Source organism: Nakaseomyces glabratus, chromosome J (genome assembly GCF_010111755.1).
Source record: "Nakaseomyces glabratus chromosome J, complete sequence".
Taxonomy (NCBI): Eukaryota; Fungi; Ascomycota; class Saccharomycetes; order Saccharomycetales; family Saccharomycetaceae; genus Nakaseomyces; species Nakaseomyces glabratus.
In genome coordinates this window covers 964,311-977,801 of record NC_088960.1, presented here as the reverse complement: position 1 = coordinate 977,801, position 13,491 = coordinate 964,311, and the positions used below count along the sequence as shown (strand labels likewise).

Genomic DNA, 13,491 nt, shown 5'->3' with positions numbered 1-13,491 from the left:
TTCATTAAGTGTTCTATAACCACTAACAGCACCGATAGGTTGAGCCTAAGAACTACAAACTCCTAAAGTGTATTAAGCTCCTCAGCTCATCGCAATCCTTAATTTTTAAATTTTTCTCAGCATTTTCTGCAAAAAAATCATCAAACTTCTGCAATTTTTCATGAACTTCACAACAATCTGAGTCAAATTGGAATTTTAATGAAAGATTGATTGAAGACTAGGTTTCTATCTTCTATATAAGCTACGCAGGTTTATTTATACTTGAAAAGCAAAGTATCCACAGCAGAGTTCTGCCATTGTTATTCCTCTCTCTTTTTAGTCGGTAACGAGCGAGTCCAATAGGCTAGCAGCGTAAGATAGTCATTTCCTGTTTTATCAAAATTGGAGACAGAATCAGCAAGATGTCGATCTGTAAAACTTTCAGTGATCGTGATGGTCCTCTGATATCTCTGGAATTTTTCCCCCCAAAGACTGAATCAGGTAAGAGGAACTTACTGGAGCGTATGGAGAGAATGTCAGCACTGGATCCTTTGTTCATAACTGTGACATGGGGTGCCGGCGGTAGCACTTCTGAGAAGACACTGGAGTTGGCACAGATTGCACAGCGTGATCTAAATGTGCCTATCTGTATGCATTTGACCTGTACAAACATGGATACCACTCTCATCAAGGAAGCTCTGGACGCATGTAGATCATATGGTATTAAGAATATTTTGGCTCTTCGTGGTGATGCTCCTATCGAGGACCAATGGGATGATAAGACTATTAATAGTTCTGAAGGACCTGAATTTAGATATGCTGTTGATCTGGTAAGATATATAAAGGAAAACTACGGTGATGAGTTCTGTATCGGTGTCGCAGCATATCCCGAAGGACATTGTGAAGGCGAGGCTGAGGGTAATGAACAAGATCCTCTGAAGGACCTGGTTTTTTTGAAAGAGAAGATTGATGCAGGAGCGCAATTTGTCATAACTCAGCTATTTTATGATGTATCAAAATTTTTGGATTTCGAAAAAATGTTCAGAGAGCAAATATCTGAAACTATTCCAGTCTTTCCCGGTTTAATGCCCATTAACTCTTTCAGTTTATTCCATAGAGCGGCAAGACTGTCTCATGCATCCATTCCGAAGGCCGTGTTGGATAGATTCCCACAGGAGATCCAAAACGATGATGGTATTGTCAAATCAATTGGTGTGGATGTTTTAATCGATATAATTGAAGAGATATACTCGAAAACTAATGGTAGAGTGAAGTGTTTCCACTTTTATACTTTAAATTTGGAGAAGGCGGTAGCTCAAATTGTTTCCCAATCTTCTACTCTATCAAAAATATTAGAAGAGAGTGATAATGAAGAAGATCAAGTAGTATCACAGGATGAAGATGGTGATATTGTATTAGTTGATCAACATGAAGAGAATCCATTAAAGTTTAAGAGGCGTAGGCAGTCAAGCTCTGTCTCTGCTGATGTAATCTTCAATAGGGCAATAATAAACCGTGGAAAAACGGATAGAAACGAATCATCAGAATTAGCATCAAAGAAACTAGTTGTTTCTATTTCTAGAGGCTCAGGTGTTCTAGGTAGAGATGCTACTTGGGATGAATTTCCTAATGGTAGATTTGGTGACTCTAGATCACCAGCATATGGTGAGATTGATGGTTACGGACCTTCCTTGAAAGTCAGCAATAAAAGAGCTTATGAATTGTGGGGATCACCAACTTCTATTAGAGATTTAAAGGCTGTTTTTGTGAAGTATTTAGAAGGCTCAATACAGTCGTTGCCATGGTGCGACTTAGGCCTGTCACCTGAAACTGCATTAATTCAGGAAGAACTAATTCAACTTAATTACAGAGGATATTTAACTCTGGCATCACAGCCATGCACTAATGCGTCTTCAAGTACCGATAAAATATTTGGATGGGGTCCTAGCAAAGGCCATGTTTATCAAAAAGCATTTATTGAAATGTTTGTGCACCGACAACAATGGAAAACAATACTTAAGCCTAAACTCGATTATTATGGCCGCCGTAAGTTTAGTTACTATGCGGGAGATTCAAAAGGTTCTTTTGAAACCAATTTGGACCCTCATAGCTCTAATGTTGTTACGTGGGGTGTGTTCCCAAACAGTCAAGTTATTCAAACTACAATAATTGAAGAAGAATCTTTTAAAGCCTGGAGAGATGAGGCCTTTAGTATTTGGTCTGAATGGGCCAAGTTATTTCCTAGGAACACACCATCCAACACTTTATTAAGAGAAGTACATTCCGACTACTATTTGGTTTCAATTGTACACCATGATTTTATCGAAACTGATGAACTATGGGATCTATTGTTAGACTGATGCCCAATGTCTGGTCCGAATGACATTTCCCTAGAAAATGAACTAATTTATATGAAGTACATTCTCAGCTGAATTACAATATGCTTTTATCATTATATACTTCTTCAGGTAATAAATAACTGCATCATGAGCCAATTTTACATAATTAATAAATATGGAGATGGCATATTATCCCTACCTCTTCCTCTTCCTAGAGTCCTTCAAGGCCTGCAAGCGTTCGTTTTCCTTATTTGCTTTAGTCTCTAGATATTCTAATATTTTCAAGTCTTTATCTTCATTCCATTTCTTTACCATTCCACCTACAAATATAGCATTGTCCTCGGCCAGCAAAAACATGCCTCTACTAAATTTTGTACCTTTTTTTATTACGATTTTTGATCCCAAGACAGCTAAAGGCCATGATATAGGCTTGAGATTTATTGCATAAAATATTTGTCCGGACCTGCTTTGTAAAGTCAATTTATACATTACTTTCTCTCCGCCGATCACTCCATTTGATTCAGTGCTTCCATTACCATCGTCTTCTTCAATATTTACCTCATTGATGACTTTATATTTCTTGCTAGGACCATTGGGGTTACTATTATGGAGTCTATCTACCCGCTGATTTCTGGGATCAATTGTAGTCTTCATATCATCTATTTGAGTCACTTTAGATTTACTTATATTCTCAACCATCATGATCTGAAAAAGAAGGTCCCTGTCCACAGCAAGCATCTTAGTTTCAATGATCTGAGCTCTGCCAAGACCATCCAACCAAGGAACATTACACAATGCTTGGTATATAGTATTTTCTCGTGTGCCAGGTGTGGCCTTGAAGCTCCCCAGGCTAGTAATTGTTGTTATATCATTCGGGAGAATATCTGATAGAGACATTTGGTATGCATACAAAAGAATGAACAACTAGTTAGAGTAGTAGCAGTTCAGGAGCTGAGCAAAATAGCACTAACTTATCGGCAGCAATCGACACTTATTCAAGCTACTCATCGCGTATTACCGCAGTTTTTCAATTTTTTTCATTTTCTAAGAAAAAAGATGCTCATCGCAGAATTTTTCACTTGGCAAGACCATCAATTTGAAGAGTTATCGAAAGAGAATTACGATTTGTGAGAGTGTTATCTCTAAGTTGAAGTCATACTAGCATAAGGAGGTCTTTCTTTAATTTATTCCTAAGTGAAAAATTTATAGAAAGGAAGTTTTACTTTCACCTTCTATTTCAGAGATACAGATACTGTACAACAGAGATTGTCCAACACAGATACCATATTTTCTACCAGGAAATACATTCAGCTATTTAAATAATTTAGCAATTATGACATCTCTTTCAGAAGTTGAGACGATGGATACACTTCCATTTGTGAAAGATACAACGCCTATGAGTAATGATGATATAAAAGTTGTCGCACCATCCATTGAACAAGTTGGAAACGATCCCAATGAACTGCGGTTTCTCCGTGGTGAAGGAAGATATTTTGGTTTAGATGACTCCGAAGGTATTAAGGAACCGGAACCTAAATGCCGGAATTGTTCTCAAAGAGGGCACTTCAAGAGAGATTGTCCTCATGTGATATGTACCTTTTGTGGGTCAATGGATGACCACTATTCTCAACACTGCCCCAAGGCGATTAAGTGTGCCAATTGTAATAAAGTAGGCCATTATAGATCTCAATGTCCAAATAAATGGAAAAGGGTGTTTTGCACTCTTTGTAACAGTAAGCTACATGATAGAGACAGATGCCCATCGCTTTGGAGGTCGTATTTACTAAGAGAAGAGTTAACTGGTAAGGGCAACAAGAAAAAACTAGATCTGGATACAGATGCCATATATTGCTATAATTGTGGTGGCAATGGCCATTTTGGTGATGACTGTAATCAAAGGAGATCATCAAGAGTACCGAAGGATGATGGTAGTGCATTCGCTGGCAATAATTTGAGAGATGAGTTACGAACAAAGTACTATAAAAAATTGGACCAAGAGAGAGGCAAAAAAGGTAGGAAGAATAACAGTAAGGTGAAAGGAAACCATAAGAGGTTTGATGACAATAACAATTTCAATTACGACGACTATGAATATGACGATAGCATTTACGATGAATGGGACAACTCGCAACTGGATAGGAAGTACAGTGGTAGCACAAAAAAGAAGAATACCAACAAGAAACAGAAGAAAAACAACAATTCCCATCGGGATCCATTAGAGTTTCCAAGATCCAAAAGAAACGATTTTAATGATAATAGCAAAAGAGGTAACTTTTCTAGGAACGATGATAAAGCTAAGGCTAAAAACATGAGATGGAACAATTCTAAGAAAAATCGGAAATCATATAGGAGCACAGAAAGAAATTGAAGGTAATAGCAAATATAGTTATATGTAAAAGAAACATATTGTAATTGTTGGTTATTAGATTAGATAGATTCAGCATATATTTTTCTTTTAAGCTAAAAGGTTTAAATTGAAGAACTCTCGCATAACTAACAAAAAAACAAATAATAAGACAAAACTAACAGACTAAGAGAAGTTAAAAGAAACAAAACTTATAATTTACAGACCATCTGGGTCTTGAAGGTAACACTGCGATAACTGAAAAAAGAAATGGTCTCTAGCGGGATCGAACCGCTGATCCCCGCGTTATTAGCACGGTGCCTTAACCAACTGGGCCAAGAGACCATTGTGATTTGTTGATATTAACACGTCATTGAGGATACTACATCAGATAGTAAACTAACCACGTGATTTATTTTTCCATATTCATTGTGTAATACATGGTCTACCACCCACAGCTATTAAGAAGAAGCAGCAATGTAGATTTACACTACAATAAATACTTGTAAAGTAAACATGCGCTACTTTTATTTTTGAGCATTTCCAATTAGGAATCTGCTGGTTGAAATTGAGCTCTACATAGTAATTGTTTAAACCTTGCTATTAAAACAAAAGGCTTCTATCATAGATAGAGTAGCATATTAACATCCGCAAAAAGGAGTCTAATATCATAACTCTAATACTAGCAAAACCTAAATTGTAAGTTTCGATAACGAGAATATCTCGTTCCTGCAGATTCTTATCAGACTTGGCTAGTTAGATCCGTGCTGGCTATTTCCTGAATTGATCGTTGGCTCTATGATATTTTAGTCACTTAATCCCAGGAAGAATGCGTGCAAGCTGGGGCCAAAATAATGATAACGACTTAAAATCAGGGCTCATCTCTTAGAAAAGCTTTAGATGACACACCTGCTTTGATGTATATTTATCATAGAAAGAGTAACTGTTAGGATTATATAAAAGGCTAAATTAGTAAACATTTATTGTACTGACTTAATATTCTTCCGAAGAGAAACATTTACACTATACCCAAAAACTAGATTATACCTATAGAAATAATATGTGTTGCTGTACATTTCCTGACTTTCTCCTGATGCTACTAGCTTTCATATTCCCACCAGCCGCTGTGGTGATAAGGTCGGGAATAGCCTCTTCTGATCTAGTGCTGAATATGCTTTTGACCATGTGTGGGTTCGTACCCGGCTGTATTCATGCCATATACTATATTTCGATGACTAGTCCACTAAGAAATGATGACTACTCAACCAGATACCAACAAGGCTGGATAGACAGCGAAAGACTTGTTTCCAGTAATAGCGACACAAGGCCTGTACCACTGGCCACTCACGATCCAACCCCACAAGTTGAATCATCCCAAGGGGAAACCCCACAAGCTACAAATGATGAAGTATCGAGAGGTTATGATGTACAAACACCTCTCCTCAACGATCCTGGTTATATTGTCGATAACAAGAAGGGGGGCATGCCACCTCCATATAGTCCCTGAACAGTTCTTACCAACTCATGACCTCTGAAGTTTCCAATTAAAGTTTAATTTTTTATTCTGTTATTTTTATATATCTTTATCTAACGCAACAACCAAATTAATTAATCTACCAAACCGTGGAACACTGAACCACCATGCAGATAGAAGATTACATAGAAGACCTTATATATAAGATCAAACTTTTATTTAACGTAAGTTTAGGCCTTCTGGGACTCTGAGTTGTACTTATTGTATTGATCATGCCAATACAGTCTCAAAGGCTCGTGGTCTAGACCTAGTTTAGTAATTTCAGTAACTTCATCATCTTTCAAATCAAATTCAAATATCTCCTGAGCTTGTTTAATTCTCTCCTTCTTCTCAGAAGTGGTAACAGCAACGACACCTCTCTTGGTAACCCATCTCAACAAAACCTGACCGGGGGTTTTGTTGTAGTGCTGTGCCAGCTTGTTGATATAGCTATAAAATGGTTGTGAATTACCGTCGGCTGGCTTTTTCTGTAAAGGACCTAGAGGAGAATATGCAGCTAATTGAATGTCATTTTGCTTGCAAAAGTTGTAGATACCAGGAGTTTGGTTTTGTAAGAAGGCATTAAACTCAATTTGATTGACCTGTGGCTTGACTTTGCAGACCTTCAAAACTCTCTCTAAGTCCTCCTTAGCAAAGTTGGAGACGCCAATATTCTTGGCTTTACCACTGTGATATAATTCCTCCATCATACCCCAGGCCTCCTCTAATGAGAACCCGTTGGTTTCCTTAGAGATAAAGGGACTATGCAACAGGTACAAGTCTACGTACTCTAATCCGAGTCTTTTCAACCCAGTCTCTAAACCTACAATGGGATTCTCAGTAACTTTGCTCAAAGTCCAGTATTTATCAGTGATGAATATCTCATCTCTGGGCTTCGAAGTCTCAGCTAGTGCTCTTCCGACCTCTCTATAGGTCATATAAAATTCAGCGGCATCCAGATGAACAACACCTGGCAGAGACAGAGCGTATTTCAATTGATCTACCAGTGTCTGTGAGAAGTTCTCATCTGTCTCATTAACCTTGTGCCACTTGGTACCGGTACCAACGATGGCCACACCGGGCATCTCATGGCCATTGTTCAGCTTAAAGAATTCTTGCTTAACCATTGTGTAATAGGTGTCCTTTATACAATTGACTTTGCTACAATAGCTGCAATTGAAAGTGTATATATTGCGAATTTAGGGACTGATATAGTTGATAAGCTGGCATAGGGCTGTCAAAGTTAGTAATCCGTTTGCTATGATTGTGTGGCTGTTCGGACCTCTACTCGCATGGATCCTTAAGAATTGGAGTATATAAGCCAATTGCATGAGGGAATTGCCAACTTGAGAGACATACCAGTAACTCACCCACCAACAAATATATCTAATGTCCGCCTCAGTAGCTCACGATGCCGCATGCATCTTCTGCAAGATTATCAAGGGTATGTTTCCTACATAAAGCGATGTGGAAAGGAAATATGGAGTTCATATTACTAACAAGTCTCTGTTACAATTCATTGCATGATGTGGACGACATTCCCGCTCTTCTGACGCATTAATAGCTGCAATGAATGTGGAGTAGCGCACGCAGGTGAAATCCCAAGCTTCAAGCTGATTGAGACCAAGCACGTCTATTCGTTCTTGGACATCCAGCCAACGTCCCAAGGCCACGCCTTGGTTATTCCAAAGTGGCACGGTGCCAAGCTGCACGACATTCCAGATGAGTATCTACACGACGTGCTGCCAACCGCCAAGAAGATCGCCAAGGCATTGAACCTCGACGCAGACGGCAACTACAACATTTTGCAAAACAATGGCAGACTCGCCCACCAAGAGGTAGACCACGTCCACTTCCACTTGATCCCTAAGCCAGACGAGAAGACAGGCCTCATTGTCGGCTGGCCTGCCAAGCAAGCCGACATGGATCAATTGGCAAAGTTCCACAAGGAATTGGTGGCCAAGTTGGAATCCTGAATTGCTTCTACGAGCTTCATAACGACTTATATCAGCACACACTTCCTACAATTGCTAACGAAATGGGTTTTGGGACGCCTTAACCTAGAAATTATATAATGAGCCATGTATAGCCGACGTGGAGACCCCCACTGACTGATACTTAAATACTATAACTATGCCTCTATGCGAATAACATTGCCCAGCTTATACATATAACTATGTACGCCATACTTAATTCCCTTTTCCTTGGAAACCTGGGAATCCGAGGTGGCAAAGAACCCGAAACAACCCTTCAAATTGCAAAAGGTATTTAAACAGGAAGGGAACTTGTGGATGCGGGTGTTGCTGTTCAATTGGAAGTAGACCCACAGCATTCTAAAGTAAATAAACTAACGTGTGGCCTCTGAAAGTATACTGAGACTTTGAGCCGAGCATTGTGTGATTTACCTTAGAACTGAAACAGAGAACAAACGAGACAATAGAAAGGAACTATAAAAATGGGTGAGGAACACAAGCCCTTGTTGGATGGTTCTGGTGCCGAACCAACTGTGGAGGACAGTACCGCCACTGCTATTTTGAGACGTAAGAAGAAGGACAACACATTGATTGTGGACGATGCTACCAATGATGACAACTCTGTGATCGCTATCAACTCAAACACCATGGACAAGCTAGAGTTGTTCAGAGGTGACTCTGTGCTTGTAAAGGGTAAGAAAAGGAAAGACACCGTGCTAATTGTGTTGATTGATGACGAATTGGAGGATGGTGCCTGTAGGATTAACCGTGTGGTAAGAAACAACTTGCGTGTGAGATTGGGTGACCTGGTCTCGATCCACCCATGCCCAGACATCAAGTACGCTAGCAGAATTTCTGTGTTGCCAATTGCCGACACGATTGAAGGTATCACTGGTAACTTATTCGACGTCTACTTGAAGCCATACTTCGTTGAAGCTTATAGACCAGTTAGAAAAGGTGACCATTTCGTTGTCAGAGGTGGTATGAGAGCTGTTGAATTCAAGGTTGTTGATGTCGAACCAGAAGAATATGCCGTGGTTGCACAAGATACCATCATCCATTGGGAAGGTGAGCCAATTAACAGAGAAGATGAGGAAAATAACATGAACGAAGTCGGTTATGACGATATTGGTGGGTGCCGTAAGCAAATGGCTCAAATCAGAGAAATGGTCGAATTGCCTTTGAGACACCCACAATTGTTCAAAGCCATCGGTATTAAACCACCAAGGGGTGTTTTGATGTATGGTCCACCTGGTACTGGTAAAACCTTGATGGCTAGAGCTGTTGCCAATGAAACTGGTGCTTTCTTCTTCTTGATCAATGGTCCTGAAGTCATGTCTAAGATGGCAGGTGAATCAGAATCCAATCTAAGAAAGGCTTTTGAGGAGGCTGAAAAGAATGCTCCAGCTATCATCTTCATTGATGAAATCGATTCCATTGCTCCAAAGAGAGACAAGACTAACGGTGAAGTTGAAAGAAGAGTTGTTTCCCAATTATTGACTTTGATGGATGGTATGAAGGCTAGATCTAATGTTGTTGTCATCGCAGCCACTAACAGACCTAACTCCATTGACCCAGCACTAAGAAGATTTGGTAGATTCGATCGTGAGGTCGACATCGGTATTCCAGACGCTACTGGTAGACTAGAGGTTCTACGTATCCATACCAAGAACATGAAACTTGCCGATGACGTCGATCTTGAGACTTTGGCTGCTGAAACCCATGGTTATGTTGGTGCCGATATTGCTTCTTTGTGTTCTGAAGCAGCTATGCAACAAATTCGTGAGAAGATGGACTTGATCGATCTTGAAGAAGACGAAATTGACGCAGAAGTGCTAGACTCTCTTGGTGTCACTATGGATAACTTTAGATTTGCTCTTGGTAACTCTAACCCATCTGCCCTACGTGAAACCGTTGTCGAGAGTGTCAACGTTACTTGGGATGATGTTGGTGGTCTAGATGAGATTAAGGAAGAATTGAAGGAAACCGTTGAATACCCGGTTCTTCACCCAGACCAATACACCAAGTTTGGCTTGGCTCCATCCAAGGGTGTTCTATTCTATGGTCCACCAGGTACTGGTAAGACTTTACTAGCCAAGGCTGTTGCCACTGAAGTTTCTGCAAACTTTATTTCTGTTAAGGGTCCTGAACTTTTGAGTATGTGGTATGGTGAGTCTGAATCCAACATCCGTGATATTTTCGATAAAGCTAGAGCTGCTGCTCCAACTGTTGTTTTCCTTGATGAATTGGATTCGATTGCTAAGGCTAGAGGTGGTTCTTTGGGTGACGCTGGCGGTGCCTCAGACAGAGTTGTCAATCAATTATTGACAGAAATGGATGGTATGAATGCGAAGAAGAATGTCTTCGTTATTGGTGCCACCAATAGACCAGACCAAATCGATCCTGCTATTTTGAGACCAGGTAGATTGGACCAACTGATATATGTTCCATTGCCAGATGAGCCAGCAAGATTATCAATTCTAAAGGCACAATTAAGAAAGACACCTCTAGAACCAGGCTTAGATCTAACAGCAATTGCCAAGGCTACCCAAGGTTTCTCTGGTGCTGATTTGTCATACATTGTTCAAAGAGCTGCTAAATACGCCATTAAGGATTCTATTGAAGCCCACAGAGAAAGCTTAGCTGCTGCTGAAGCTGAAGTCAAGACAGAAGGTGGAGATGTTGACATGACCAGTGAAGATGTCAAGAAGGAACCAGTTGAGACTGTTGATCCAGTTCCATACATTACCAGAGAGCATTTTGCTGAAGCTATGAAGACTGCCAAGCGTTCTGTTTCTGATGCTGAATTACGTCGTTACGAAGCTTACTCTCAACAAATGAAGGCCTCCAGAGGTCAATTCAGTAACTTCAACTTTGGTGATTCCAACCAAGGTACTACTGAAACCGGTAATGACGGTAACAGCGGTGCTAACTTCGGTTCAGCCGGTGATGACGACGACGATTTGTACAGTTAGACTCCTTCTTAAGTAAAGTATATATAATTAAACTCTTATCAGATAAAATTATAACTATTCAACGTTAATTGAGTTCCAGTAGTTCATTGTGGACTACATTGAGAATGAAAATTTGAAAACGGATAACGGAAAGGATAATATAGTCAAATCTATTAGAATGATGGTTATCTACATAGTTAATTCTGCATAACAGATTATACTACTTTAATGTATATTAGACTACTAATGCATAAAAATGAAATGAAATTTTATAGTCGAGCTCAATCCTGTGAGCGAAATTAGATTATTGAATTGAATGAAAGTACTAATGAACAAATGTCCGTGTGTTAAAGCAAAAAAAACGAATATGCACTGTGTATCTAGGCTATCGGATCGAACAGAAAAACCCAAGAATATATAAAAAACTGTTAGTTGCTGTTTCCTAAAAGAAGTTAGTCCAATTTGACCTCTTTATCTTAGTTTGTCCGGCAACCATGGGCTTGTCAAGCCCAGTCTTTAATATTATTGGTCTGCTTGATTTTCTCTTCTCTGATACAGAAGTGTTTGCATATTTGTTAGGATCTAGGTTTGACAGACTAGTCTTTCTTTGAGATACCACATCAGATTCGCCTTCTGGTATGGTTTGTATGTTGGCGCTGTAATTGAGGGAGGATCTAGATCTCGATGAGTTGATTGTAGAGATTGTGTTTGACGATGACAATGATGGGATAGAGTTGTAGGAAGATGAACGCGATTGTGGTGAGTTCATGTACGACTTCAATTGAGAAGGAGTTGGTGCATTGAACAATAGCAACTCCTGTTGTCTTGATCTGATGATTTGGTCCTTGATAGGCTTCAAAAATGGAGCCAATGATTGGATCAAATCATTTGTTGATAAAGTAAGATTCCAATCGAAGTACTCGAGAAGCTCACGTTCAATAGTGTTGACTTCTTTCAAATGTAGCAATCCATCAGTATATTGGGCCCAGTGCTTGTTCAACGGTGAGGAGTCATTCAGAGTCTTTGCCGAAAGGATCAAACAACCCAGAAATATTCTATGTCTAGTAGTTTCAATACCATATACATTAGCTGGTATAATAGACCTCAGTTTCGTAAGAAAAACCGTGGTAGCCATTAATGTTGGTGTTTGCACATTCGAGTACTTAACGAGCTTCTTGATGAACAATTCCAATTTTGGTGCTGGAATAGCGACATCAATCATGCTATGAGTTTCACGTACTTGTATGATACTCTCAGTGGACCTTGCCAAGTACGTTATCATCTCTTGAGAAACCGGTTTCCGATTGAATTGCAATAAAGCCTCTATATCAGACATGGTGTTTAGCTTGTATTATGCAGAAGAAGAAAAAACCTTGTAGAGTGAATATCTATAATAATAAATAAAATTTTATTTTTTGGGAGCTTTAGAGGTTTTTTTGATCAGAGTTATTATCTAATTATGGTTAATGATCTCGGTTCAATTAAGTATTTTTTTGTAATGGTCTCTGTGCAAGTGTATGAATCTAAAAATGTACACGCCCTGGCAAGAAATTGTCTTCCAAGTAGCATCAATGTTATATATATACTAGTTTCTTTCACTTTTCACTCAGCAATATTAAAGAGCTGCTCATTTGGTCTGGTTATCGCAAGCCATCTCTACTCTTAGTCTCTCTATTTTTACTCTGATGGCTTGCTAAAAAAAGTCATCGACAGTTAGGTTTGACTCAAGACATTTGGTGATTTTTTTGGATCCTGTTCGTTAGTGAACGAAACGCCAAAAATGCTAGCTATTACCTGCCCTCTCTATTATTTTCTATAAATTTTAATTGCCAAATTTTCGCGACCTGCATTATTATCATAATAAGCTCCGGCAACGAGAAGCGAGGAAAGCGAGAACGAGAAAAGGAAGAAAAAAATGGAAGGCGGGAGCAAGCGTCTCTTCCCAAATTTAATCTGAATAACCAAGTCTGTACGGAACTATCTGTGGCAACTCCCCCCATTTTGACCCAGCTTCCTTCTTTTTTGTTCTTCTATCCGTCTTCTGCTAGGGTATCTGGGACTGCGTTACTTCTCTGGATTATTTATTACAGATCTGGTTCTCTGTGCAGGGAATTTAGTGAAATTACACTATCAAAATTTTCTGCATGGAAGGTTTTTATTATTGAGATTGCAGTGTAGAATCCCTGAAGTGTCTGCAGCACAATCTGTGCACTTTTGTGAAAGTGCTGGGAGTGCAAGGGAGTGGGAGGGAAAGGAAGGCAACCCGCGAAAATAGTGCAGGTAGCAACGTCGAGGTCGAAAGCATGGAAGATACTGAATACGTAAATTACTTTTTGGAGGGGAGGGAAGCCCCCATAAACTTCCGTAGATCTCAGGTATTTTGTGGAAC

At 39.5% G+C, this 13,491-nt stretch overlaps 8 protein-coding genes and 1 non-coding gene across 9 annotated transcripts; 5 read left to right on the top strand and 4 right to left on the bottom strand.

Annotated features, from left to right (window-relative positions):
- Nucleotides 1-401: 401 nt before the first annotated feature.
- On the top strand, nt 402-2,339 carry MET12 (methylenetetrahydrofolate reductase (NAD(P)H) MET12; the record flags this gene model as incomplete). Its single annotated transcript, XM_448122.1, has 1 exon — nt 402-2,339. The coding sequence occupies one exon, from the start codon at nt 402-404 to the stop codon at nt 2,337-2,339; it is 1,938 nt and encodes a 645-aa protein (XP_448122.1).
- A 174-nt stretch (nt 2,340-2,513) lies between these two features.
- RMI1 (Rmi1p) lies at nt 2,514-3,215 on the bottom strand (the record flags this gene model as incomplete). The annotated part of the gene is made up of 1 exon (XM_448121.1): nt 2,514-3,215. The coding sequence occupies one exon, from the start codon at nt 3,213-3,215 to the stop codon at nt 2,514-2,516; it is 702 nt and encodes a 233-aa protein (XP_448121.1).
- A 436-nt stretch (nt 3,216-3,651) lies between these two features.
- Nucleotides 3,652-4,686, top strand: GVI51_J09295 (zinc finger CCHC domain-containing protein; the record flags this gene model as incomplete). The annotated part of the gene is made up of 1 exon (XM_448120.1): nt 3,652-4,686. The coding sequence occupies one exon, from the start codon at nt 3,652-3,654 to the stop codon at nt 4,684-4,686; it is 1,035 nt and encodes a 344-aa protein (XP_448120.1).
- Nucleotides 4,687-4,933: 247 nt separating this feature from the next.
- tI(AAU)5 lies at nt 4,934-5,007 on the bottom strand. The gene has a single exon. It is a non-coding gene; the product is annotated as a tRNA-Ile (tRNA).
- A 715-nt stretch (nt 5,008-5,722) lies between these two features.
- On the top strand, nt 5,723-6,169 carry SNA4 (Sna4p; the record flags this gene model as incomplete). The annotated part of the gene is made up of 1 exon (XM_448119.1): nt 5,723-6,169. One exon carries the CDS (start codon nt 5,723-5,725, stop codon nt 6,167-6,169), a length of 447 nt encoding a protein of 148 aa, XP_448119.1.
- Nucleotides 6,170-6,366: 197 nt separating this feature from the next.
- Nucleotides 6,367-7,302, bottom strand: GVI51_J09229 (aldo-keto reductase superfamily protein; the record flags this gene model as incomplete). The annotated part of the gene is made up of 1 exon (XM_448118.1): nt 6,367-7,302. The coding sequence occupies one exon, from the start codon at nt 7,300-7,302 to the stop codon at nt 6,367-6,369; it is 936 nt and encodes a 311-aa protein (XP_448118.1).
- A 262-nt stretch (nt 7,303-7,564) lies between these two features.
- HNT1 (adenosine 5'-monophosphoramidase) lies at nt 7,565-8,151 on the top strand (the record flags this gene model as incomplete). Its single annotated transcript, XM_448117.1, has 2 exons — nt 7,565-7,619; nt 7,769-8,151. The coding sequence occupies 2 exons, from the start codon at nt 7,565-7,567 to the stop codon at nt 8,149-8,151; spliced, it is 438 nt and encodes a 145-aa protein (XP_448117.1).
- Nucleotides 8,152-8,630: 479 nt separating this feature from the next.
- Nucleotides 8,631-11,123, top strand: CDC48 (AAA family ATPase CDC48; the record flags this gene model as incomplete). Its single annotated transcript, XM_448116.1, has 1 exon — nt 8,631-11,123. One exon carries the CDS (start codon nt 8,631-8,633, stop codon nt 11,121-11,123), a length of 2,493 nt encoding a protein of 830 aa, XP_448116.1.
- Nucleotides 11,124-11,544: 421 nt separating this feature from the next.
- PCL2 (cyclin PCL2) lies at nt 11,545-12,438 on the bottom strand (the record flags this gene model as incomplete). Its single annotated transcript, XM_448115.1, has 1 exon — nt 11,545-12,438. The coding sequence occupies one exon, from the start codon at nt 12,436-12,438 to the stop codon at nt 11,545-11,547; it is 894 nt and encodes a 297-aa protein (XP_448115.1).
- Between the last annotated feature and the right edge of the window lie 1,053 nt (nt 12,439-13,491).